This window comes from Xiphophorus maculatus, chromosome 2 (genome assembly GCF_002775205.1).
Source record: "Xiphophorus maculatus strain JP 163 A chromosome 2, X_maculatus-5.0-male, whole genome shotgun sequence".
Taxonomy (NCBI): domain Eukaryota; kingdom Metazoa; phylum Chordata; class Actinopteri; order Cyprinodontiformes; family Poeciliidae; genus Xiphophorus; species Xiphophorus maculatus.
The window spans coordinates 21,527,779-21,554,643 of record NC_036444.1 but is presented as its reverse complement, the minus strand read 5'-3'; the positions used below and the strand labels follow the sequence as shown (position 1 = coordinate 21,554,643).

The 26,865-nt window shown below is 39.0% G+C and overlaps 1 protein-coding gene across 1 annotated transcript in view; it reads right to left on the bottom strand.

Moving 5' to 3' along the window:
* Positions 1-1,314: 1,314 nt before the first annotated feature.
* The window catches only part of LOC102237590 (PDZ domain-containing RING finger protein 4), a 60,848-nt gene continuing 35,297 nt past the window's right edge, over positions 1,315-26,865 (bottom strand). The window contains exons 2-8 of the mRNA XM_005796328.2: positions 25,420-25,673; positions 22,559-22,661; positions 15,876-15,974; positions 11,924-11,986; positions 9,097-9,198; positions 8,186-8,314; positions 1,315-7,103 (exon numbers count right to left, since the gene is read on the bottom strand). Coding sequence (XP_005796385.1) covers positions 5,631-7,103; positions 8,186-8,314; positions 9,097-9,198; positions 11,924-11,986; positions 15,876-15,974; positions 22,559-22,661; positions 25,420-25,673 — 2,223 coding nt within the window. The 3' untranslated portion in view covers positions 1,315-5,630. The remainder of the gene's footprint in view (positions 7,104-8,185; positions 8,315-9,096; positions 9,199-11,923; positions 11,987-15,875; positions 15,975-22,558; positions 22,662-25,419; positions 25,674-26,865) is intronic.

Sequence of the window (26,865 nt, the reverse complement as noted above, 5' to 3'; positions counted from 1 at the left end):
TCTTTTTCATATCGGCAGTAAAACGTTGGACATTTCTTCCACGTAAAGGCTTAAATGCCCATGCAAGAGATAAAAGGGGGTATATGAGTCGATTGATGTGGCTTATGTAAAAGCAGTAGTGAGTAAAAACACCATTATTACATTAATTAAATATTTTTCACCTGCTTCCGATTGTTTTCTAAGGACTGCATTTAGGACAGGTTGAATCATTATATTCACTATATTTTCTAAGTTGTGACTCTCTTCATCAGATAAAAAAAAATGTTTGCAGCCCTTTTCGAACTCCTTGAAGGCCTGTGGAGTTTGTCAGTATGGAAAAACCAAGCACAGAAACGATAACCCTTTATTATGAAACAGCAACGTGCCGAGTTTTGGATCAACACATTCTGATCTGATATTGTACATAAATCTGAATACGTTACTGGAATTTGCATTCGCAATGAAAAGACTGTTTTCTCCAAGTAAAATATTCAGACAGGCCGTTGGGTGTTTGCCCTCATGGTATCATCTTCTAAGAAAAACTTTCATATGTGATTTTGTTAATATTTTACCAATGTCCTTAAGTGCAAGAAGTTCTCACTTAATTAGGAAAAAAAAAGTCTGCAGAACAATCTCCGGGCTATGTGGTATTCATGTCAGTTCAATTTCAGTTTAGCACCCTGACGACTAAAGATAATACAGAGACCTGAGTCCCAATAGCTCTCCTCCCTGCACATAACAAGGCCATACTGATGATTAAGTGGCTGGTGTAATTTAATGAACACAAAGCCATCCAAGTGGAAGGACATTTTAATTGAAATCTCCTTCTGTTTAATAACTTAACATATTCTGAGTGAGACACTCTTCAGGAGATATCTGAGGTGAATGTGTTTTCAGCAATAAAAAGGGAACTGTGTTCCATTTATCCACACTGGTCTTCAACTCCTCCGAGGCTTGCCCACTGTTCTTTGCACCGTTTACCTCAGGTGCAGCGACACTGTTTTCTGAGCGAAAATCCCACCTCTCTCTTCTGTATTCGCCCTCCTCCGGTCTTGTCACAGACGTCGATGAGAATAGAAAGCTGCGGTTGCTCACTTTCACCCACTTAACGGCAAACATTTCACAGGAGTTAAGAGCCAAGAAAATATGTGAAATAAAAATAACTTCTTTTGCAACAGTGATGTTCTTGCCAAGTTCTTTGTTTTATAACTGCATTGTTTCTTTTTTGCTGCAGCAGCAGCAGCAGCAGCTCGACAACTTGCACATTAACTGAAAAGCAAGTGATGCACTTTTAATCCTTTACTTGTGCCTAAATAAACAAAAGCATACATTTTAGTGCAATGTCATACCAAAAAACAATAATTTATTGTCATTTCTTTTGCAAAGATCACCATCATCGCACATTTCACCTTGCTACAAATGTGTCACGTATGCATTACTCCATCAGACACTAATCCAAAACGTACAGTTTTAAATTTAAAATTTACAATACGTCAGTTCGAAATGAGGAATTTCAATGAGCACTGCACTTAATACTAAACTATAAAGACGTTCGGTAAAAAGAAAAAAAGAAATGTCTCTTCCACGGTTCTAAAGTGTTCTGAGTCCTGCTCAGTGGCAATCATCCAAACACCAGTTTAAAGGGCAAATATAACATTTTAGAGCCAGAAAAGCTAAACATCTTTAAAGTGTGGAACAAATACAACTCCCAATCAGCCTTTCCATTGTTTTTCCAAACAATTATTATTCAAAGACACAGTTTTCTTGAGGCAAAAAGAGCCTTTGCTAGAATTCGTCTGTAAAATAGAAAGGCACTTCCAAATATGGATGACCATGCATCGTCTGGAATAACAGAGCAAGACTGTTTTAAAGAGAAACTGATGAAATCTGACAAATAAAACAGAATAAGCACACTTAATTTTCTTCAAAAGAAAAGTGGACGGTAGGGGAGGATCTTCTCCTCAAGCAGCCCACTTTAGCAACGACATACTGAAAATGAATCAGTATTTTACTTTCTTTCCCATCCATCTTACGAGTTAGCCTGATTTAATTTTTAGGGATGTGCTGGCGTGAGAAAATTAACTTGCAGCATTTAGGTGACGTCTTAAAAGTGATGTCAAATGTCTTTGAAATGGATGTCAGATGATTTATAGAATAGCAAGACATTATCTATTTCATCCACTGACACCATGTTTCTGATGTCCACTGCATGGTCACAGTGCTGATGCTTGTACAGATCACAATGCTGGTCAAAATCAGACCAGACATTTCATTGTTTGTCAGGATTGCAAGACTGCCAAAATCTTTTTTTTTTAGTTTTTGTTAAAAAGGGTAATTCACCACTGTGGCCAAGTACAGGCAGATGAGATTTGGCAAATAAACCTTTTAAATCCTTTGGTAGGGTGCCAGTTTGTGACGTCTCCAAAGTACCAATGCTAAGGCAAAATTCCTTCCGACCATCTCTTTCTAACTTATTCTACCACTTATTTTATTTTCTTTGAGGATCATCGTGTAATGCATTAATGCCCAATTCAGTGTTCCAGACATAACATCATCACTCTTAAGCAAATTTTGGCTACGTTCCTGGCAGCCTTCTGTTTGGTGTCTCTCTTTCACTATTTTTCTATTTTCTTTCTCCAGTTTGGACCTAGCAACCATTTACTGTACATATTTCATGAGCTATAAACCTGAGTATGTTTGAAAAATTAAAGTTGGAAAAAAAAATGATATGTGCCCCTTAAACCTAACTGCAAACATAATTCAGAAACACCGTTAGAAAGTCTTTCAACATATCCAGTAACCAAATACTCCAAATGTACATGATGTATTGTAAATAAGGCAAGGAAAAAAAACTCTCAGATACAGAGTTGAACAAATGATTCTTGTTTGCATGGAAAATAAGATCAACCAACCAATGCATCATTGAGGTTAGAGCTTTTAAGGCTATGAGTAAAAGAGATTTAAATTGATGTATAAAAAATCCCAGCATGTAAAAGGAACAGTCATGTTCATCTGATCTTGAATATGTTTATATATATGTATATATATAAAACAAAATAAACCAAATCATTTTGAAATTTTAAAGATAAAAAAATAACAAATGTACTTTAACGACTAGTTGATCACAGTTTCAGAATTTTAATGAGCTTCTAAAAGATAAACAAGAAACCACACTGAAAACCGAGTCTAGTCCGAAGAACGACTTAATGCCGTTTTGAAAACTCCTCTGCTGTTCTGCTCAGGTGCTGTTTGATGTGCTTTCCTGATCAAAGCTGATGTTTTTTTTCCTGATATTTTTGCAAGAACCCATCTGTTTGGCAAAGTAAACAAAAAAAAAGATGGATCCAGAGACTAAACAATCCCTACAGATTGATATGTAATATGCATGATGAAGAGTGTTTCATCTCTTGGTAACTGCTGCATGCTTTTGTGAAATAGAGTTTCAATCACCTCAGTGCTTTCTGATGCACTTTCTCAGTTGAGGTATGTAAACTAGCGCTCTGAGGAATTTAAATGAGCTGAATTAGTATGAGACTAGAAATAGCGGCTTTGAAGCCTTTTGATTGATTTTTATTCCTATTATTTCGTAAAAACTTTGAAAAGGAAAATAAGAAGTCAAATTTTAGAACATATTTGTGTGTTCTTTTCTTTAAACTATTGCACCTACTGCAAACCTAAAAAGCTAAGTCAAAAGCATAGAAGTGCTTAGCTGGATTTTTCTCAGGCTGCTTTGGTTTTCTCCAATAGTTTAACGACAAGAATGTCTGAATAAGAATTTCTGAATAAGTGGAAGAGTCTGCCTAATATTTTTGTACGTCGTCCTTTGGGATGAAATGGCCTTCTGATAAAGGGGATACAGATTGGACATCAAAATAGTTTGTCTGTAAAATAAGGAATAACATTCTTTTTGTAAACATTGGATCTCAAATGATCAAAGACCATTCCTAACGTTGCAAAAATGATGGTTGATTAAACTGAAATTTTGTCAGTTTAAAGCTGAGTGCAAATCTAGTTTGTCTGAAAAGATTTGTTGCTTCTCACAGTTACAGGCACCCCACGTAAAGACTTACCAAAATCTTTAAACCGAATTTTTTAAGGTTGCAGAAAAAATAATTATACACACACAGTCGTGTTTTCATCACTTGTGGGGACTTCACATTGACTTTCATACATTTCTACAGCCTAACCACCTAACCATCACATACCTAACCCTTACCTTAACCTTTATCCTAAACCTAACCATCACAGACCTAACCACTAACCCAAAAACAACAATTTCCCTCATGGGGACCAAGAAAATGTCCCCACAAGGAGCAATGGTCTCAATAACCCCACATTGTGGATAGAAATAGGTTCCCATAAGGATATAAAAACCTGGTACACATACACACACACACACACAAAAACCCCAATATTAGATTTAAGTATATTAAGCAGTAGCAAAAACCTACCCTATGTAAATTATTGGCACCATCTGAACTCCTGTAAAATAAACACAACTGACTCATTCTTTTAATTTAAACTTTGGTGTTTGTTAATTCATAAGAGCTTCCAAAACGTCTATCCATAACATGTGGTCAGTTTCCATTAACCACTCCTCAAAACAGGGAGGATAGGAGAGCATGTCCATTCAAGAAAGGCAGGGTGTGTGTGGATTTATAGAAACCAGGAAATAAAAAATGGCTTCTAGCCTTAGCTTAACTACAGTAGCTTTAGAACAACAATTTAAGAAGTTTAAAGCTTAAATTGAGACAAACAAAACTTCATTATCTTAGGATGTCATCAAAGTAAAACATTTTTAAAATAAGTCACAGTTACAGAACTACGGTAAAGACTGTTAGCTTAAGGTCATTAAAACCTCTAGACCCAAATTTATTATAAACATCCATTGTTCAGTATAGCTTTACTAGGGGTGCTGATAATTGTGGAGAGCACTGTGCATATGAAAAACATTTGTAGCTATACATATATTAATAATTACAATTTACAACATAAATTTTAGTTGGAATTTAACGGGCAAAATTGAAAAAATACTAACATTTACCGTGAAACAGCATCAGAAGACCATTTTTAAGAATCTCTTTAATTAAGTGATTGTTACTTGCTCACTTCCAGCCATTACCATAATTTAAAAGCACTTTAGTAATCAAACTGTTAATGTAGCTCAGTTAAACCTTTGACCAACTGCACTTTTTTATACTTGGTGAGGAACATCTTTTCAGAAACCTGCCAGCAGCACAGAGGAATCTGATCGGCTTCAGCTCCAGAATTTAGGCATATAAAATCTGTGGACTACAAGACAGCATTGAAAACATAGGTAAAGGAAAAATTACCTACTGTCAAACAACCACCGTGAGATATAAAGTTCAACATAAATATGAAAATAGAATTGAAAAGATAGACATGTTCAGAGTGAAGTATTAAAATAATTGTCAGAGTTTCTTAGAAAATGCCATGTTTCCCAGATTATGTGAGAAACTGTTTTGAAAAAACATCACAAAAATGTCATGACGCCACAAATAAACTCTTTAAAAATGCTTTTTGGGATACAAAGAGTGAAAAGTGTTCCTCCGACCTACCACTTAAAAATGCCGCATTGAACGAGGCAAGTATGTTTTACCACATGGGGTAGAATGTAGGCTGTCTCTGTCCTATACAGTAGTGACTGAGAGGAAGGCATTATGCACCTTTGCTCCCTCGGGGGCCTTAGTGCCGTGTGTCATCAGCTCCTGGATGGTCATCCAATTGTCCAAAATCTTCTTATTGCGTTTCTTCAGCATCTTCTTGTGGCTGAGCTCTATAATACTGACTTCCTTTCGACCTTCGCTGCTGCTCTGAGGGTTCTCCTTCAAGCTTTCCAGCCGACTACGCTGCATGAATTCTCGTCTTCTCCTCTGTTCTTTTGCTCTGACCAGGTGCTGTTTCCTTTCCTCTTTACTCCAGTACCTCCCCATCTTCATCTCACTCATTGCATCGTCATCCGTCGTCATCCCCCCACTGCGTTCCTCTTTAATCTTCAAGGCCCGCTCCCTCAGGATCTTGTCTCTCACTGGCCTCTTGGTGATGTAGCGGGTGCCATCGCTGCGGATCTTGACTTTCCACTCCATCTTAGGTTCATTAATGGGTCTCTGAGGCTCTTTGCAGACACTAAGCAGGCTGAGCTGGCTCTGAGCATACTCAACAGCTGAACGCTGCTGGATCAGCTGCATGTAGCTCTGGTAGTGACGGGCATGGGCTGGAATGTTGGCCTGCCTCTGCTGGGATGTGTGGGAAGGAGAGAAGTAAGGAATCCGGGAAGTGCATTGTTTTAACTTTCTTTTACCCTCCTCCTCAGCCTGAGGTGTCTGATCTGACTCTGAAGGGTTACTGTGGTCGGGGCTGCTGCTTTTGCCCAGAACGGGGGTTCTGCAGGTCGGTAAGGGGCTTGGGCTCTGTGAGTGACCGGCAGCAAAGCCGCCATAGAGGTTCCTCTGGTTGGTGAGACTGACCATTCTCTGGAGAGAGTGCTCTGGGGAGCGGTCCATCGCCAAGGGCGTGCTCCGAGAACTCTCGGCAGTGTTGTAGGCACTGGAGCTGTCCTTGTCAGACTTTTCCATCCTCTCATTAATGTCCCCCAGCTTCCCCTTAATAGACTCTCCATGTTTGGGGCTTTGACTTTTGATGGAGGGTGCAGAACGTCCCATTAAGGGAGATTGCTGACTCTTGCGCAGCTTATGGGCCTGCATAATGTTCTGACACTCAAGTTCAATACTGCGTAGCTCCTCATTTAGCATACGCAGCTCATGTTGCACATCGCTCTGTTCCGCCATGCTGCACTCAATAGTACTGCGGCGGCTGTAGAAAAGGTCGTACTCGCCACTGTTGCGTATCTGACATTTTAGCTCCAAAAGTTGCTGGAAACGATCTCCCTCTGACTCATCATTGTCCTCATCGTCTTTGTCCTCCAGTCGCTTGCTACCACTGGTACAATGGGAGTCCTGACTGTCCCGTAGGCACCGGGACAGGCGTCTCTGGATTTGGGCTAAGACGTTGTGGTCTGAGTTTTCTTTTCTCTCTTTCAGACTTTGCAGGCTGTCTCTTGAGTAAGAAAATGTTGAACAAGAAGGCTTGTCATCTTCGGATCTCTGAAAGAGGATAAAGAAAAAATACCTTTAGTAAATACAATCTTAGGTCTAGATATCGGTTACTTTTGCACTGTCTCTGATTATGTTAGCTGCAAACTTACCTGTAAATAAAAATGATGACTTTCAGGTCATAGAAACATGAATTAGTTAGCTTGACATGAAAAGCTGCATTATTGTTCATGCACACCATTTTGTGGATCAAATCTGGGTTTCTTTCATATAATATGGACGTTTTCTTAGCTCAAAAATGAACCCATAGTTCATATGCACTGGTTCAGTCCATCTGAAATGAGATATCTTAATATGTTCTGGTGAGATCAGAAGCCACCAGTTAATCTGCTGATGGAAGACTCTGTTTAATATATTCCATATAAATTATGAATGATTTTACCATTCTTTCCTTTATTCCAGTTTTCTTCTAGCTAGCATCAGTTTATGTATATGTATTTAAAAAAATGAATCTACTAAGACAATGACAAATATCTCTTTTTTTTTTTTACTGTTTTATATGTGAAAAGTATTTAAATTTTAAAACATGCAGGATGTTTGTTTTCAAAGATTTATTAAAGGAGGGAGATAATCGGGCAGTATAAACTCGCATCGCTTTCTTTACTCTTGTAGTCAGTCTAAACTTATTCTACACCTTCCCAACCGACACAGGGTTTTTGTGTGTGTGTGTGTGTGTGTGTGTGTGTGTGTGTGTCTTGTTCGTCTTGTTTCTGCTACGTCTTTGAAGTTTCATTTGTATGGATTTTCAACCAATGCTCTCGTCCCATAAAAAGAGAATTTTAGATTATGATTATTAATGTTTGGAATTTAAATGGTTCAGTAGTCCCACTTCATAAATATTCATTTAAATTAGCTTTTTTTTTCTCCATTCAAGGGACAAAGCCTGTTTTCATCCATCCTTGCAAAAAAAAAAAAGTCAAGGTAGAATTCATTATCATTTTAAACTAACTATGCATCAATGTCTTCTTCATGAGGTGGTTTATTCCATTGAACCATGTAAAGCCCCTTGTGTATCAAATTAATTTCAGGAAATTTTGAAAAAATTGTTGGACCAACACATGTATTGCCTCTACCTGCTGCTTTTCCTGTTCTTCTTGTAATGCAGCTAATTCCATCTCCTCTCTCTGCTGCTCCTCCAACATTTCCATCTTCAGCTGCTCCAGGAACTCGCTATGCTCATCATCCAGCCAAGCCTCTTCCAGCTGGGGGTGACAGCATAAGGAAAGCACATAGTGGAGAAACATCGGTGGGGGGTGGGTGATGGGGATCAGAGAGAAAAAAAAAAAAGGGAAAAGCATGATTTTTCACGGCCCAAAGCCTGTGACAATACAGTGCCTTAAAACAAATAGCTGGATTTTCCAAATGGGTGCACAAATGGGATTTTCTGAAAAATGCCCCTGCTTGGGTTTAAAATCGGAAACCGCAGCTGTGTTTGATATTTAGCTTCTGTTTCTAACAAAAAAAACTGCTGATGTTTCAACTGCACCAATCCAGCCTGACGGGCGTAAAACCACCGTTTTTGACCTTTTACCTTTGCGTCATCCATCAGGCTGTTTGATCTGAGCCAAACGGTATCCATATCTGATTACTCCACATTTACTACTGGAGGAGCCACTTAATTACAAAGAGCCTACTAGTGCTTTTCCTGCTCATCTGCACTGCGGCAGAGTCCTTCTACTTACTCGTCCCTGGCCTTGGGCCTGAACTCACTCCACATTAGCATGCCATTAGCTTTTATGGCTTACCATTGGAAGTCAATTACAGTGGCGCTACATAAAAATAAAACATGATGAGGTGTCCCAGCGGTGGCTTCCACCAGGAGAAGTTGTGTGCTTGGTGGGAAGGGGGGCTGGTTGGCCATCCGGGAACGGTAAAGCTTGCTCTGCGCAAAACATGCTAATGGAAAACCCTCCTAGTTGTATTTCATAAAACGTTTGCCGTTAAGTCAGCTGTCACTTGGGTATAAAAGCATAGTGATTCTAACCTGCATCTCAGGTCGGGCGACCAGTAGTACGATGTTCTTGAAGTCATCACTGGAGAGAGCAGCCATTGCTTCTTCTCTGTCTTGCACATCATGGCCGTTTATCTGCAGATGGAAGAACAAAAAAAAAAGATTACCACAAGAGCACGGTTAACAGACAAGCAAGAATGCACATCCACAAACACACAAACCAATAAAAATAAACTGCCCAAAAAGGACGGTATCTTCTTGAGGAGAGAGAGAGAGAGAGGAATGCTGGCTGTTTCTCGAAAATACAAACCAGGAAGCAAGCTGTTATCATGAATTAGATGGCAGAGTTGTGGCGTTCACCAGAGTTTCCGCAGCGTACACAAATCCAGCCGTACAATTAGCCGACCACTGACATGTGGATTCCATTTTTTTTTTCTTGCCCTGAGAATAATGGTCCTGTCAGCAGCGGATAATGGGGCAGGAGTACTGGTCCGTTCACAAACATGTGCACATGCCTCATCCTGGCTAAAATCAGCCACACAACTCTTACTAGATTCAACTGGGCAATTGCCTCAGTAATGGTTATGCATTCAGTTCTCACATGCTTTGTGCAATTCAGTTCTCTGTCCATTTGTCATCAAGGTTTTTCAAAACACTGAGGTGCATTTGCATAAAATAATATATATCATTTTTCACTGCTGGTGAACTAAATACAAGTATTTAGTTGAGCAGTTCCCTACATGGAACTACTACTACCCATGTTAGGGGTGCCATTGATCGAGTCATTTTGAATAATAGCCATCAGAGTCCAAGCTTAAGTTCAACTCCTGATACCTGTTATCGATGTGCTGCTGTGAGAGTTTATGCAAGTTGAAACAGACTGTAAACTGTTTTGTAGTTTGTGTTGTCAATATTTTTTAATGAAGGTCTATTTGTTGTGTTAATCCAGCCATATGTGTATTCTTTATCAAACTTATTTTATTTTAATCAGGTTTAAAGAGAGACTGTATTTGCTGCTACAGCCAGTGTCATGTGATCTACCCTTGGAGAGGTGTTGTGTGGAGCAGAGTTGTACATAGTATGAAACGATATGTGTAAAATATTTGAAGAATTGCTTCCAATTCTAGTTTCATTAAGTTTAATGATCAATGTATTGTCAAGGAAATTGTAAGGATGCTAAAATTGCCTATTATTTTACCAAATGGTTCTGGATGAAAGCATTGTCAACCAGAAAGAAACTTGGGTCTGTTGAAAACAATGAATGTACGAGTCACTTTTGAGATACCCTTAAAAACAAATTGCTGATAATATCACATAATGTTTCTTCCAAAAATCTGAATTGTCCCCTGAAGTGGAATAAAACCACAGTACTAATATATACATCTGGAAAAAAATAAGAGACCACTGCAGAATTATCAGTTCTCTGATTTTACTATTCATAGGTCCATGATTGAGTAAAATGAACATTGTTCTTTTATTCTATGAACTACTAACATCTCTGACATTCCAAACAAAAAGTTCGTATTTATTCGCAGGAAATGAGAAATGGTCAAAATAAGGAAAACATGCAGTGCTTTTAGATCTAAAATAATGCAAAGAAAACAAGTTCATATTCATTTAGAAACAACAATACTAATGTTTTAACTCAGGAAGTTCAGAAATCAATATTTGGTGGAATAACCAGGAGGTTTTCAATGGGGTTCAGTGCAGTTGGCTCTTAATTTTTTCAAGAGCTGTTTATTGTGTTGTGTGTTGTTTTCATAATTCTTTACACCTGATCTGATAAAAGGATTCAAATGCATTAATCTTAATGGTGTTTGAATTTGACTTTATGTTGGCAAGTTCCTGTTCATCAATTATTCAGATCAGTCCTTACTGCTACTTCACCACGGCTTTAAAACTTTACATTCCACCAGAATATATGGCTTGTATATTTTGCTATTGATTAATCGTGTGTAGCCTGAATTATTCAAGCAATTTTAAAGAGAGTTTGCATCGTAGTGGGAAACAGAGGTGTGTTTCCCCCCCCTTCAAATTATTTCCACTGAACACACAGAGGTTGAAAGCGAAGTCATTTCGTGACAACACTGAATGCATCAACAGAACTGAACCACAAGTCACCCTGAAGACGCAGCAGAGCACAAAGCCTGAATAGATTTAAAGTGCTGCCATAAACTAAATGTTGTGTTTAGCAAGTTATGTGGGCAGTCAGAGAGCCTTAATTAAGGCAGACGAATATTTGAGTAGTCGGATGCGAGGTGAAAAACAGTAATTAAAGCACAATGTAACCGTATCTGTTCAAAACACAAACATGCAATTATCAGAGCACCAAAAATGTTCTAATTGTTTTTGAGTTCCTCTTATGACAGAAGTGAGAAAAGTAAAACTAAAATCCTTAATGAACCCCTAACAATGAAACAGGATGCAGCCAGTCCCTTCCTACTGTAATCGTCGCAGAGAGCACCATTTCACCATAAGGCCTAACAAATACTGCTGGTGATGCTCTCTGCTCTCAGCACTGAAGATGAAGTTAGAGGCTAATGGCAGTCACAGCCTCTGAGCCATCACACAGGAGGCAACGAGCTGCAACACAGCGCCGTCCTGAAGCAGAACCCTTAAAAAAAAAAATGCCCCTGTTGCTGCTGAGTCGGTAACTAAAACAGCCAGGGGGGCATTTCTTCCCCCTTAACAGTCACAGCGGGGGCAAGTTCCCACTATAATGTGCTGCCATAAAAAATAAATGTGCTCTCTTGAGGGAAGACAATGGTTCAGTAAAACAAGACAACACAAGAATCTTTTTGTTGTTAAGCCAAAGATGGACTGGTGTGGAGGAGGCTGGTGACGGAACCGAATGCTGCACCTGTAAGATTCGATCCCCTTCTCGGATCCGTCCGTCTCTGGCGGCAATGCCGTTCGGACTGACCTGCACATCAAACAAAAAATGACTTTAGACAGAATGCTCGGGAGAAACAGGGAGGATAATTTTTGTAATATTCTAGTTTGTAGATTTGTTTCATAACGTTTAGGGGAGGCGTCAGACCTAACCACTGGTCTTGGATCAGATTTCTGATTTTTTTTTAAATCTTTTGAAAACACACAATATTTACCACTGGAGTTGTAGTGACTGTTAAGCTCTTTTTTTCTCTCTCTCTCTCCCTAGAAGCATCTTCAAAGGGCGTCTCTGGTGTTTAGGCTCACTGCAGCACAAAATGTGCTTGCTCTTCTTGGAAATAATGGTTGCCAACAAGGGGACAGGAAACTCTTCTCTCGCCCTATAAACAGCTATTTGAGGCAATTTGTTTCACTTCCTCCAATCAGACTGCAACTCTGAAGCGGCTGTGGAAGCAAGATACTCCATCTTCATGATAGTTCCCTCCCACACGGAGAAACACTCATTAAACCAGAAGCAACGTTCTGAGAAAGGAATCACTGAAAGACTGGAACCGAAAGGAGGTACGGTGCCTTGCAACGGTTTTCATATGACTTTGGCTTCTTCAGATATTATTGGATGTTTTGGGGAAAGAAAATATCTAAAAATCTGAAAAGGTCTGGCATGCATTTGTTATTAGCCGATGTCGGTAGCTAGCAGAGGAAATTCGGCGCTATTGATAAGACCAACTAGTAGCATCAACATTTTAATCCCAGTTTAAATTCAACTGTTCTGTCAAGACCCCTTAGGGTTGTTACAGAACATTAGTGAACAAACAGCATCATGAGCACAGCTGTCAGCTAAGTACTGACGCATGATGCTGCTGGTGGCAGCATCATGCGTCAATAATTGAAGGGTTAATTTATTAACCTTTAACTTAGTGAACTTAACTCACTAAGTGAAACACAATATATAGATGAGACTGTTGTTTCCAAGCCTTTGTTTCTGTTAAATATGGCAATTTCCTGATTACAGTTAATGAAAACAAAACATTTGAAATAAGAATATCACATTAGATCGATAAACAAGATTTAGTGCAGAAATATGGGCTTAATGAAAAGTATATTTAATACATTTTCTGGTTGGTATATAAAAAAAGAAATGTGCAAGGGTTATGAATATTTAAGCAAGGCACTGTAACTAGAAGACAGGAGTTAAGAGGCTTTTTTCCCAAAGAGTTACCACCTTTGGAAAAAAGAAATACAATAAAATAATTGATGCTATTACTTAGTAATTGATCAATAAAAAAACAAAGTTGTAAGTTCTGTTATTAAGGAAAAACCTTTTATCACTGGCTCCTTTTACTTATAAAAGATGAGACTGTGTAATATTCTCCACCATCCTGTACACATTCAGTCAGCTCATCTGAATGCAGTACTGTCCTCATCTTACTTTTTGTTTTTTTTTAACAAAATAAACACATATATCGCTGTCAAAAACCAAAGCGGGTTGAGATTTATATTCAGCTCAGCTCTCAAAGCCAACACCTTGCATGGTTGTAGAAATCTTCAAATGAAGCCGGGGAGAGAGTTGAGGACAATTGTGAACAGTATCTGAAAAAAAAAAATTGTACAAAAACAGAAAACAAGCCTTTTTTTTTTGTGCGTCAGAGCCGTCTTGTTCTTGGCTTCTCTGAGGTTAGCTGAATAACATACTCCACTACAAAAAACACCCTTGGTTGATTTTTTTATGTTGTTTTTTTATGCCTTTCTTTGCTTGGTGGTCATCTCATCTTGGCAGCTGACAGCAGAATCACGCAAGTTAGATCATCTGTTTGGGTAATGTAATTTCTGTCTGATGAGAGTTCAATTTTGAAGAACCGCAAGCAATAAAGAGACCCGCTTTGCTCACATGAATACTAAAGTAAATCATAAATTGGTGGATGAATATGAAATGTCACATCTGATTCAGGCTGAGAAGCACAACATTGCACCGGGGTCCTCTGATGTGGATAGATGATTGTTGGTTTCTACAACAGAGTTTAATATGTAAATGAGAAACTTCAAAAAAATGAGATATTCCCGGAATATGCATAGAGCTTTTGCCCTGAGAGGTTTAAAAGTTTCATTTTTCAAACAGCTAGCAATCAAAACTTTAGCATTTGGGAGAAAACCAGCAAAAGGGAGTCAGAGGGTTTATGTGTCTACCATGTTTTTATGTGAAGAAAACCTACTTTGGGGAAGACAACGTGTCTGTAGTATACCCTCACTTCTCACCTGTTTACCCCTGAAGATAGGCACTAATCCATCACATCTCTGCAGGAATTACAATGGATGGATGGATTCGGTTGCTGAGCTCCATCATTTTCTACCACCTTGGGAGGTGATTCCCACTTTGACTCAGAGGTCCCCAGTTCATATTCCACATGCATTGCATTCCTGACGGTATCTAACGTCCTGCTGTGAGATGCTAAATTGTATCTGGAATCTCTTTACACAGCCTGCACCAGATATCTTGATACCGCATTGCTAAGGTTCTCAAGGTCTGCACCTGCGCTGCTAGGATTAGTGTTTCCGTGCTGTCTTTCAGACATGTGCAGGTCATTTCAGCCACTTCAGCTATTTCTCTGTGGTACTTCCTTCAGAGTCAGGCATCAAAAACGGCCAATCTCCAGTTTTTGAGGGCCGGTGTCCTGCAGCCTTTTGGGTGCTTCCCAAATACAACACCCTTCAATCAAAGGACTCAATTATCTCCTTGTACACTCAAGTTTTAGAAAGTCTCGCTGTCTTTCTGCTGTGCTGACACAGATGTACATTTCAAGGTTTCAGGACACCAGCCTTCATGGACTGGAGTTTGACACCTGAACTATGGAGGGCTTTTCTACCTGTAAAGATTACTCCAATTTCTTCTTTTCCAGTTTTCATTGCCAGTGACATTCACAAGGTATTTCAACTGTTGGGCCATCTTCCTGACTTATTCTTTGTGCGTGGAAGTTTTATCTTGAATAGCGAGTCTGATGCTCACTGGTCCTCTGCCTTCTTTAATGAAAAGCCTGTGATTAAGTAGATTTTGGGTGGAATCCACCATAGATGGTGAGTTTGGTATTTTAATATCTGTGATTTGACTTTCCTCCTTTGGCCAACTTATTGCCACAGCATGGTATCTGAGCTGTGAGGTGACTCCTCAGAACATGACTTCCTCGTTGCAGGTATTCAGCTGTTACTGCTTTCCTTGTGACTTCTTTGCTTGTGATATTCCAAGGTACTTATGTCGCTCCTCAACATCTTAGAGAGCAATTCCCTCTGTGTGGATTACCTTCCATCTCTTTGACAACATCCAGCTACATTTGTCCAATCCGAATGAAATTCCAATGTCCCTGCTGTAGATCACCTTGAAGTTGTCCATGTAGTGGAGGTGAGTGACGGTGACCCCATTTCTGAGTTGGTATCCATAGCTGGTCTTGCTGATTACTTGGAGGATGGGGATTCAATCAGGTTTATGCCGAACAGCAGAGGGGCACAGAGCAGCTCTTTGGTATAAGTCACGTTTGATTGAGAGTTGCACAATTGGCTTGAAGTTGGCATCGAGGATGATTTCCACAGTCTCATGCAGTTTGCAACAAAAGCTCTCAGAATGCTATTAACCTTGAACAGTTTCATTCATTCCAGGATCCATGTATACAAGTTGTAGGTTTTCTTATAATCAATCCAGGCAGGGCACGGATTTGTTTTTCTGGTTTTGCAGTCTCAGGCGATTGTTTTGTTAACCAACATGCTCTTCTCGTACATTTACCAAAGCCTTCTTGTGTCTCTGACATTTATTGACTTAATTCATGCACAATGTTTTCAGCTATTTCACAATAATTCAAATGGAGCTATTAAATAGATGTCATTTACACTTGCACTAATGATCGCCTTTAAATGTCTGTAAATCACGTACTAACCTCACTGACATAGATGGCCACATCCTCTTCTTCATCCGTTCGATAGCACAGAGTGAGGCCTAGTTTTTCATGACAGCTGAGACGACAAAGTTCGACTTCCTATAAAGGGAAAGAGAAGAATACAGTATTTTTAAAACGACAAGAAAACTGCTGGGGTGAGTGGTTGAAGCCTTAAACAAAACTTCAGAATAATCTTGAGGCACAGCAATAATAGCGACAAGCAAAAGCACAAACATACAGCTTTAGTTTTATACTACCTGCCTCGGGAAAGTTATAAAACTTGATTATTTACGGATGTTAATCTTTATCCTTTCCTTCTTCCTCATGAAAAGGTTCTCCGTCATTAAGCTACTTTAGTCCAACTCTGCACTTTCACTTCGACCACAACAGGAGATCAAGCCAAACAGCACTAGCCCCTGTCCCAATTCCTAACCCCTGAAACATATCAAGGGTGTTTGAGGGAATCAAGTGTGAAATGGCCTTCCCTCCCAAGGTCTTCATTAGAGCAGAAACACAACATCTCTCAGCAGCAGGAGCGAAGTGGTTGAGTGGAGAGCAGGATGGAGCGGGGCAGAGAGAAATGAGGTGGCTGTGAGGACTCTGGCAGGAATCACAGGGGTCTCGTATAAAAAGAAAGAGATCCATTTTGTCTGTGACAAGTGCAGGTTGGCTGGTTATGTGTGGTAGATATGGCGTGGCTTTAGGTATGCGAAGGGGGATGGGATGAGACGAAGGACAGAAAGAGGAAAAGGCCAACGCTGTTTTGGACTTTGCTTTTTGTGTGCTTTAAGACCGTTGGCTTCTGAGAAACAACATTTTAGACCAGAATATCATTTTTTGTATCTGCTTTTATGTCTGTCCAACATAAATGTGCTTAATAGGTAAATCTCAGGAAATAGAATAACAATTTCAGCAACTCAATAAAAAAAATAAATAAATCATGTTCAATCAATTAGAATGTGTGTACCAAGAGTTGCTCGTTAGATTAAAAGTACTTCTTGAAATCTTTAATCAGGTAGTAAACATAATGTTCATAAAGCTCCTCTGTACAAATATATTTTATTGATCTGGTGTAATATTCAAAATTTTGGTATGGGTAGGCAAAAAAACATCATCTTAATGACATAAATAAAGGCTTGAATATATAAATATTAATCTATAGAATGTGTTTCACTAAGTGAACTGATTTGATTTAAATCAACAAATGAACTTGGCAATGTTGTAACTTATGAGTTTTACTGTAAGTGGATTAGGCAAACAGTGATTTATTTCATTGATGCAAACCCAAAAATTCTGTTTCTCAGAAAATTTTACCATTGCATAAAACCAAAATTAAAATAATTTCACCACAGAAAAATGGCCTCACAAAAAAAGTATGTAAATTAAATCAAATTCAGCACTTGCATTGTACTTTGCATGAATTACTTCATCAATGCATCTTAACATAAGGAACCCAGCAGTTGTGGCCAATATCCTTGTTATGTGTCCGTTATGGCTCTTAAAACGCTCTCACCCATCACACTCAATGCCTTGTAAATCTGAAACAAAAACTCTTAACTCTTTGATTATATTTCTAAATAGTTTAGATCCACCTGTATATTTTCACACAGGCGCCCAACTAGATCTCTCAGGTGTTTTTGGAATTAGGTTCCAGCAGCTGCACACTCCACTGCAGATACTTAACCTCAAAACTAAATCTGAGCGCAAACACAAACCCTTGTGCTCCAAAAAGCATCGCACATTTGGAAACAAAAGATGTCATCTGGCTGTTGTTTGTCATTTCATAATTTCTGAAGTGTCTCTAAACGAAGGGCAACTTTGATAGACATGGTCAGAACTTCAAATGAATGAGATAAGGACAACTACATGTGATGCATTCTGGCTGAGCAGATTAGGCCTAAAAAAATGTCATTAATTTCATCAAAAAGGTTTCAAATTGATGGGGTTGGTAGGGAGATTATTAATGAATGCTCCAGAAGCACTAAGGTGGTCGCGGATGTAACTGGAGGTATGTGCTTGGCACATCGTGCATATTAGCATGATGTGTGAAGTTGAGGGAAATAAGAGGGAGATACTGAAATCACTTGCAATCTCTCAGAGAGGTCTCTAAAAAATAAACTCACACAAAGTGCCTGTTTGCTGTAAGGCAACTAGGAGGTGCGAGCAGGTGCTGCATGATTTCTGTCTGCAAAACAAGACCAAAGTTACTTATGACTACTTAATGACTGGATGTGGTGTAGGAGACCTGTGGCAAGAGGATCGCGGGAAAAAGACTGCTGCTATTCCCACGTAGTCTGTGTGTATTTAACAATGTGATCCATTCTTCTCCATCAGATGCTTCTGAGCTCTTTTTTATTTTTTACTTTAAGGACATTTTGTGTGGAAAAAAACAACCACCCACTCACTCAGATGCTTCTGTAAAAGGTGTCTGCCTCCTGAACCATCAAAAACACCTCCTCCGATCTGTTGCCGCTTTGATTTTTTTTCTCCCCTCCTTCCTCTGTTTCCTAGTCGAGCTTTCTGCCTCCCAGACGGGAGATTGCGGGACGAGGGCCGACAGGAGATTAATGGCTGTGATGGTGTGATTAAGAGGAAGATTGCTGGCCACCATCAAAGCACATCTGATGCTGTCATGATAATCGCGCCTTTGATTACTGGTAATTGAAAAAGCAGTTGCCAAATGCGTTGATGGCTACCACTGGCAGAGAGAGAGAGAGAGAGACGGGGATGGCTGTTTCCGAGCTCAGCGTGCTTCGCTTCCTCTGAACTCACCAAAACTAATCAAGGGGACGGTTACTAACATGGTTCAGCGCCGACACGCATCGAGGAGCTTTCTTAGAAATGTATGATGTTAGGCTGTGAAATTGTAGCAATAAGAGGCGGCCGACGAACTTCCGCGAATCTGAAGGGAGAGCAAAGAGTTTATATACTCCTGTTGGGAGATCCAACAAGAAAATTAAATTAGAGCGACAGTGTCTCTAAAAAGTGTTCAACCCCTTGGATGTTTTGCCCTTATTGTTGCTTTTGCCAAACAGTCACGATCAACAAGATTTGGCTTTTTTGACAAAGAAAAAAACAATTACAAATACAATGAAAACTGAAAAAACTAAAAAATGATTTCTACAAAATAATGAGCATCAAACAAAAATATTTAACATCTAATAATTTCATAAATGACTGCATAAATATTCACCCTTTAAAACTGACTGACCTAATTCAACAAAGATCTAGTCAATTCACGCTAGTAGTTCCACAGGCATATTATTTCACTTATAACAAGAAATTTTTCCCAAACTACATGTGAAAAATCTGCCAGTGGGACTAGTTTTTCTTTTAAGATCAATATTAAGAAATTATTAGCTTCAAATAAGCTCTTATATCTCGTTGAAAAATTACTTGCAAGTCAATTTTGTCTTATTTAAAGTGTAGATTATTTTGGCTAGAAACTGGCCAATAAAAAAATACTTTAGATTTTGTGTTTTCGCGGTGGAAGGGCTTTCATCTAATATGAAACAGGTAGTTGCAAAGGCACATGATAGAGTTGTGTTCTGGCCAAATTTAGCTGCTCACCAAAGAAACGGATGAGGTCGGAAATCGAATCCTCACGAAAAATAAGTCAGTTATACCAATGTTCAGCTCATGTCTGTCACAACAAGAATTCGAGCATCTGCAGCCATGTTTAATTTCCCCAAACTGTATAATCCACCCTTGAAGTGTTATAAAACAGCACTCCAGCTTTTTAGCGCGCGATAATCCCTTCAGTCAACCAGCCGTCTTGGCTCTCGTTTCACGTCGCCCTCGTATTTCATCCAACTGGCTCACATTAACGCTGCTTTTTACAGTGCCTTAATGCAGGGATGTTTTCTAAATGGGCTCATTACTGAGTGCAACACCGTTCGCATGATTTGTAGCCACTTGATAGACTTTTAAAAGAAAAGTATCGACTGCGGTAGCTGTAAATGTGCGTAAACAGAACATCCATGCAACTCATCCATCTGACATTTGCATACACGGTGCAGTCTCTGCAGTCCAAACACAAGCAGACATATTCTCTTCTCCTGAATGTGTGCACAGCATCCCCAGAGAGCATTGTATGTTACACTCTTACATAAAGTAATCCCAGGAATATCTCAACACTATTAACTTCCGATTCCATTAGAGAAGTGAATCAGATTTAGATATTTTCTCTCTTATATGTCGGCAAAGTGCTCTCTCCAGCAGCATTTACGCCCAGCAAAGGCAATTTTTCTTGCATCTCTCCTTCAGCAGAAATCCGTTCCATTCAGAAAGAGGCTTTTCAGCTTCGCCTCCATCCCCCTCATAGCATTTTTAGCTGTCATACAGCAAGTGGGGCTGCATTAGGGTGCTATAACCCCCCCAGATCATGCATGAAACTGTGAAGCCTGCTAAGCATGCACATTGTAAAATGGATTTTTTTAATAGCAATGAGGCATAAACAGATGCTTTAATGTTATATATTTTGGATTTGACATTGGGGCCTCAGCGATCCAAGCGGGTGCACAAATCTGTTTAGGATTTGAAGAGACGGCTCAAGCTCGAAGGCTTGAAGCATTCTGAACAAATTCAAATTAAACGCTCAGGGGGAGGGACAGCTGAGCAATCATCATACATCAGAGCAGTCGGCGGCATGGCGCTGTGTCTGATCGCACGTCAGTAACTCGGGAATAAAGAGTATTGGACTGCAGCGGTAAGCTGAGACAGTGTGTTGATTTCTTCCTGTCATATGGAAGATATGGATGGAAAATAGGAGTCAGAGACCATAAGTCATGTAAACCTTGGATTTGTTCAATAAACAGCAGCAAATATACCTGCAACATTCAGTTATGACTACCAAGGACTGTTCAAAGTCACAGGCAAATCATGAAGCTATTTGTAAGTATACAAATGTGTTTAGGTCAGAATACACACATCTTTATTCAGACACCACAAGCAACGCAAGACCTGGTGCTAACATAGTTTTAGCAAGTAGGTAATGATTTCCTGACCTTTTGCAGTAAGTTGACATTTTCATGAGATACAACACAAGCATTTAGTGGTAAGCCCATTCATATTTGTGAATACCTACAATACAGACCAAAAGTGTGGACACACCTTCTAATTCAATGGGTTTTCTTTATTTTCATGACTATTTATAAGGCAAGAAATCCCACTTATTAACCTGACAGGGCAGGTTGACCTATGAAGTGAAAACCATTTCAGGTGACGACCTCTTGAAGCTCATCAAGAAAATGCAGAGTGTGTGCAAAGCAGTAATCACAGCAAAAGGTTGCTACTTTGAAGAAACTAGAATATAAGGGCTATTTTCAGTTGTTTTACACTTTTTTGTTTAGTGCATATTTCCACATGTGTTGTTCATAGTTTTGATGCCTTCAGTGTGAATCTACAATGTCAATAGTCATGAAAATAAAGGCAACTCATTGAATTAAAAGGTGTGTCCAAACTTTTGGTCTGTACTGTATATGAATTTACAGCCAGAGAAAAAATGTGTCACATTCTCAAACTTCCGAGCTGTTTTTGTCATTTAGACTGTATGAAAAAAATACTACTAGATGCTTACTGAAGTTTGGTGATAATTCTAGCACAGAAGATAATCACAAAGGTTGCTGCTTGGGGTGGTGGACAATACTCATACATAAGGAAGAAGACACGAAAAAGAAACCATGATTTGTAAAATGATTTGTAAAAACTGTAAGAGAGTATTGGTGTACGCTGCCTGATAATAACAAAGTTAGTATCCGATTTGAATCTGCCACTTCACTAATGTTAAGGACTATTTCAATGGGTTTAACAAACATATTGATTATTTCCAAAAAAAAAAACTTTTTCCCAAGATGTTGTTAAAATCTTAGTTAAAAGTTGAGGATTGATTTCAATTGATGCTTTAAGATGTATATTTTTACTTATTGTTTTGAAATAATTCCTAAATATGTGCCCAGTTTACATGTTACTCAAAGTTATAGGACTCCTTGCAAAATAAGATCTTTAAATCTTAAACTAAAACTTTTAACATGTGATGTCAAAAGTGTGGCTTCAGCTTCTTATGTATGAAATCACAAATACCAGTTCAATAAAAGACAGAATTGTCCTTGATTATGTTGTGTCCATTAACATTAAACTATGTAAGGTTCAAAATTCCCAGGGTTATTATGTCAACTCTTTTAGTCTTTATTATTTTTGCTGTTAGTAAGTAAAGCAAGGTTGACCTCAGTTGCCTTCCACCAAACACTTCAGCAAAAACTAACAAGATTTAGATGAAAATGTGTTCATTGTTACAATGACCCAGTCAAAGTCCAGACCTAAATACAATTGAGTTCCTGCGGCAAGACTTGGAAACTGATGCTTATAAACGATCTCTTCCAGTCTGACTGAGATTGGCCTATTTTGCAAAGACACAACTTGGAGCAACTTTGATCTCTAGTTGTGCTAACATTGCTGAAAGCATAGAGCTAATATGTAGCTCTCTAAACATGTTTCCTTTTCCTTTTGTGTCAGTATTTGGAGCTACTTTGTGATGGTCTGTCACTATGATTCCAACAAAAACAAAAAAACCCACTGAACTTTGGGGTTACTGTAAAGCGTAACAAGGTTACAATTGCTTTTGCAATTGTTTCTTAGTAAAAACACAACACTCTTTAGCAGTCACGTCAGATTTCAGCTCTTACCTCGTACTCAAACTCCTCCATTCTGTCTCCGTCAGCTGGGACGGGGGAGAGGTAGTCGGTACCTTCATAGTAATCTTGGTCCATTGTATGAAGGGAATGACAGCTGTCAGAGGAAAAGGAGACGGAGAGAAAGAGGTGGCAAGACAGAAAGGCAGGGAGAGACAAAAAAGACAGCGATAGGTTAAGATTTTAACACTGGTGGGATAATTTTCCTTTATTTTCTTTCGAGACATTACTCAAGCTCAAAGCCTCAAAGTGACAACATTTTGTCGCTTTTGTCTCAGCCAGAGAAGGCAGAATAAAAGATCTGTGGAAGGCTTTTCCTGGACGTGACAAAAGCGCAGCCTCTTGTTAATAACAGCATATCCGCACTCTGTAATTTGCTTCATGCTCTTGACAGACAACCCCCCCCCCCAGACTGTATGGTGTAATTCTATTATCCCTCCTTCAGTCAATTTACAAAACTCTATTGTAGGGGTTCTAACAGAATGTGTGGCCGCCACACAGCATAACGACTGCAGACAAGTAATAACCTAAAAAAAAAGACGAATCTTTGAAATACGGCAAGTGATGTGTCCTGTTAAGATGCCAGCCTGTTTATTAAGTTGAAACCTATAAAAGTCTGAATTCTTCCTGCGGCAGTGGGAGAAAGCGTCAAAAAAAAAAAAAAGTACAATTGCAATTTTACAATGTAGCCTCAACACATGATGCCAGCTATTTATATGCATCTATAAAATCTATAAAGTCAGCTGTTTATTGGATGATGCACCTGAGCTCAGGAGCCGAGGAAGGAAATGTCAGCTTTATGGGAAACATTGATTAAGTTTGGACTCGGCCGGCGGCTGTTGCTTTTAGTTGCCTATTTTTTTTTTAATTGGCCATTTACTTTAATCACCCTGTAAACCTTACCTGGGTTCAAATTGAACCTCTAAGCAGGACCGATTATGGCCGGATGCCCCTCTGGGGAATTCCGGCTTTACGATATGTACATAAATCCATAATGTTTTTGAGCAGCTCATGTATACTAGCTTTATAGCGCGCAGCACTGATCATATTGCTGAATTTTAATGATCTTTTCACACAGATGGAGAATCCATCTGGGCTTTTATCTCTAGATATTTAACAAAGTCCCAGTTTACAAATGATGTCAAAAACTTTATTATGCTCGGAATTAATTATCTCCTAAGCCTGATGCAAATTGAACTGTAATTTTCCAGACTTCCTCTGCTATCGTATTGTTGCGTTCCCTGGAGGTGAAACCTAGATATTCCTTTATTCTCAGTGTTGCTTTTTCAGAGCGTTCTGCTCCTGTGAGGTGAACCAAAAATAAGCTTCTTTTTTTAAAAATTACAAAGCCCGAACATTGAACCAGTTTCTTTGTTGTTTATGAGGAAAAATCTCCTGTTGATACTTGAAGATGCCTTCACAATATTCATCTGTTGGTTAACAAATACAAAAGGACAAAACTTTGAGTAGGAGGACCCAACTTATTTTATACCTAAAGGTTTATTGTATGTTAGAAACATGACAACGCAGTCTGCTGACCAACTGTCTTTTCTTAGCTAATTAAACACATTTCTTGTTACTTTTTGTGTTTTGTTGGTGAAGGAAGACGTGAAGGACGTTAACAGACTCATTCATCACGTAAATCTGTATCCGGTAAAGTCGTTATTACAGATATCTGAATTTCTTCCCATCTGTAACGCTAGTCACGCAAACACTGGTGTTTCTCCTTCATGGCTTGCTGATGCCTTTTCCTACTGTTTTCCATTCTTAATTATAGGCAGCCAAAGTCAAAACAAGGACACAACAACAATTTGTTTTTTTCTCCTCAGTCTGGCAGTCAACCAATTTTTTTTTTTCAATTAAATTAAAATGAAATGAACAGTAAGTCAAAGTTATAGTAAGAAATCGGTGAAGATCTGTAGATGTGAGAAAAAAGGACCTTTTCTTTAGTCGTTGCATAAATGTTAAGGAACAAAACAAACAAGCAAAAAAAAGTTGCAGTGTGTTGCAAAAGTATTCACTCTAAAACCTCCTCACATTTTCTCATGTCAAACCTGAAAACATCAGTGTTTTATTGAGCTCTTATTTGGTCAAAACAGTGGATAACTGTGAAGTTGAAGAAGAAGAAGAAGAAAGATAAATGGTTTCGATTGATTTTTTAACTGATAAAAATCAAAAGAATATTCCATGTGTTTTTTATTGGCTTGATGTAGCATGTACCATCTCTCACTGCAAGTCTTATAAGATACAGTATATCTCTGATAGCTTTGCTCACATACAAAGTGGGATTATTGTGCATTGTTCTTTACAAATAAGCTCAGGCTCAATTGTAGATTTTGCTTTATATTTTCAGATCTTCAGATCACGATCCAAACAGTACTCCATAACATTTCAAATGGCAGAATTTTTGTTTTATAAGCTAATCATGTTTTCAGCTTTCTCCCTGACCTGTCTGTTTTTCTCCTTGGTCTTTATGAAGCTGAATGTTCACCAATATTCTCTAACAAACCTCAGAGGCCTTTGCAAAAAAAAAAGAAAAAAAAAAAGCTGGATTCATACTGAGAACACATCACCCAACACTGAGACATAAATTACTAAATGGGTTATGTTTAAAGGAACTAGTTGCACCGGACAACTTTACAAAATTACGCTAACAGTCACATTTTCCAAAAACTATAATTTCTTTCCCTTCTATTGTGCAGGTTTGTCCTAAATTATATCAGCAAACCACAAAAAATTCTAAACTAATTCAATAGAAATATGTTGCTGTAAATACGTGGAAGTATTTATTTATTTTTTTGCAGAGGCGCTGCGAAATAAAAATAAGCACCCACATGTCCATGGATAGTACATACCTGTCAGAGAGCAGGAAGGGACAGACGTCAGGCACAGGAGGGGTTGAAGGCCGGAGCTTTGCCAGCGCCATGATGTGTTCAAAGGTGATGTCGGTCTGAGTGCACACATCCACCACATGGATTTCCTGAGGGGGGCCGTGGGGGCGGCCGCTCGGGGTACGCCTGATGACCTGCACCACGACGGGGTCCCTGGCAGCTCGGAAGGCCTCCACAGTCTCATCGTGGCTGGATTTGGACAACTCCTTCCCATTCACCTGAAGGCGGAGTAGAAAGAGACAAAAAAAAAAAAAGAAGCTTTTATTTTGACTCAGATGCCACACGAGAGGTTGGAATCAAACTCTTTGCCAAGTGTGATCGAAGCATCATTTTGCATCGTTTTCTCCACTAGAACTTTACAGTTGTATAATTAGTCTCTTATAAAGTATCATCAACGGACAACCAAAGGGAAATCTTCACCTGCTCAATACACTTACAAAACAGAGTTGAATGCAACGTTATCAGAGGATTAAATTGAAGACCCAAACGGCGTCTGTTCACTCATTCCACCTCGTCTCCACAAAAACGAACGGGGCTTTTCGGTCAGATTGAAAACCGTTTGCGCTGCAGCTGGCTCACATAAAAAAAAAATCATAGCTTCATTTAGCCCAGTAATTTCTCTGAAGGCGAAACCACGAATGTGGAATACCTCGGGAGAGTTCGCCTTAGAAGAATTGCTGAAAGCAGAGATTATAATTTAGATAACCAAAAAAAGTAAGTCATAGGCAGCGTAATTATAGATAGTGCTCGATTTAAATGCGCCTTTGGAGCAGAGCATTTTCATCACATGGCAAGGTGAAGAATCTTAAAAAAAAAAAAAAAAACAGCTAAAGAAAACGTTTATATTCGCATTCATCAAGTGAAGAAACAGAGGGGCACAGCTGCGGAAAACTCAAAATCAACAGTGCTGCGAGGCAAGGATCTAAAAACTCTTTAAGACAGATCATCTTAGCAGAAATAAAAGCACATCGCCTCACTCTTACTAGAACAAAATGACCTAAATTCAGAAGCAGTCGACAGACAGAGAAACCAGAGGGGAACTCTTACAGAGGAGCTTTGTGTATCTTAGAGTTGAGAAATCCCACCATTAATCCTCCGTTCGTGGCTGTCACAAAAAATAAACACATCTGAGTGATTTAAACCAGGTGAGAAATGGCTCAGTATGTTTTAAAACATCCCAGCATAAATGATCTCTAGATCCCACCTCAACAGGAGCCGTTTCCACATCAAATCCACTCAATGCAGGTCATTTTCAACCATGACCAGCTCTGGAGCCAGTTCTTTAACACTTTAACTAATCAATTAGTATTGATTAGTTAAACTGTCTTCATGTCTATTAATGCTAACAAGTTATTATGTTTTGATAGATAAAAATTTCAAACATGAGATGCAGACTGCCAGATTTCCTCA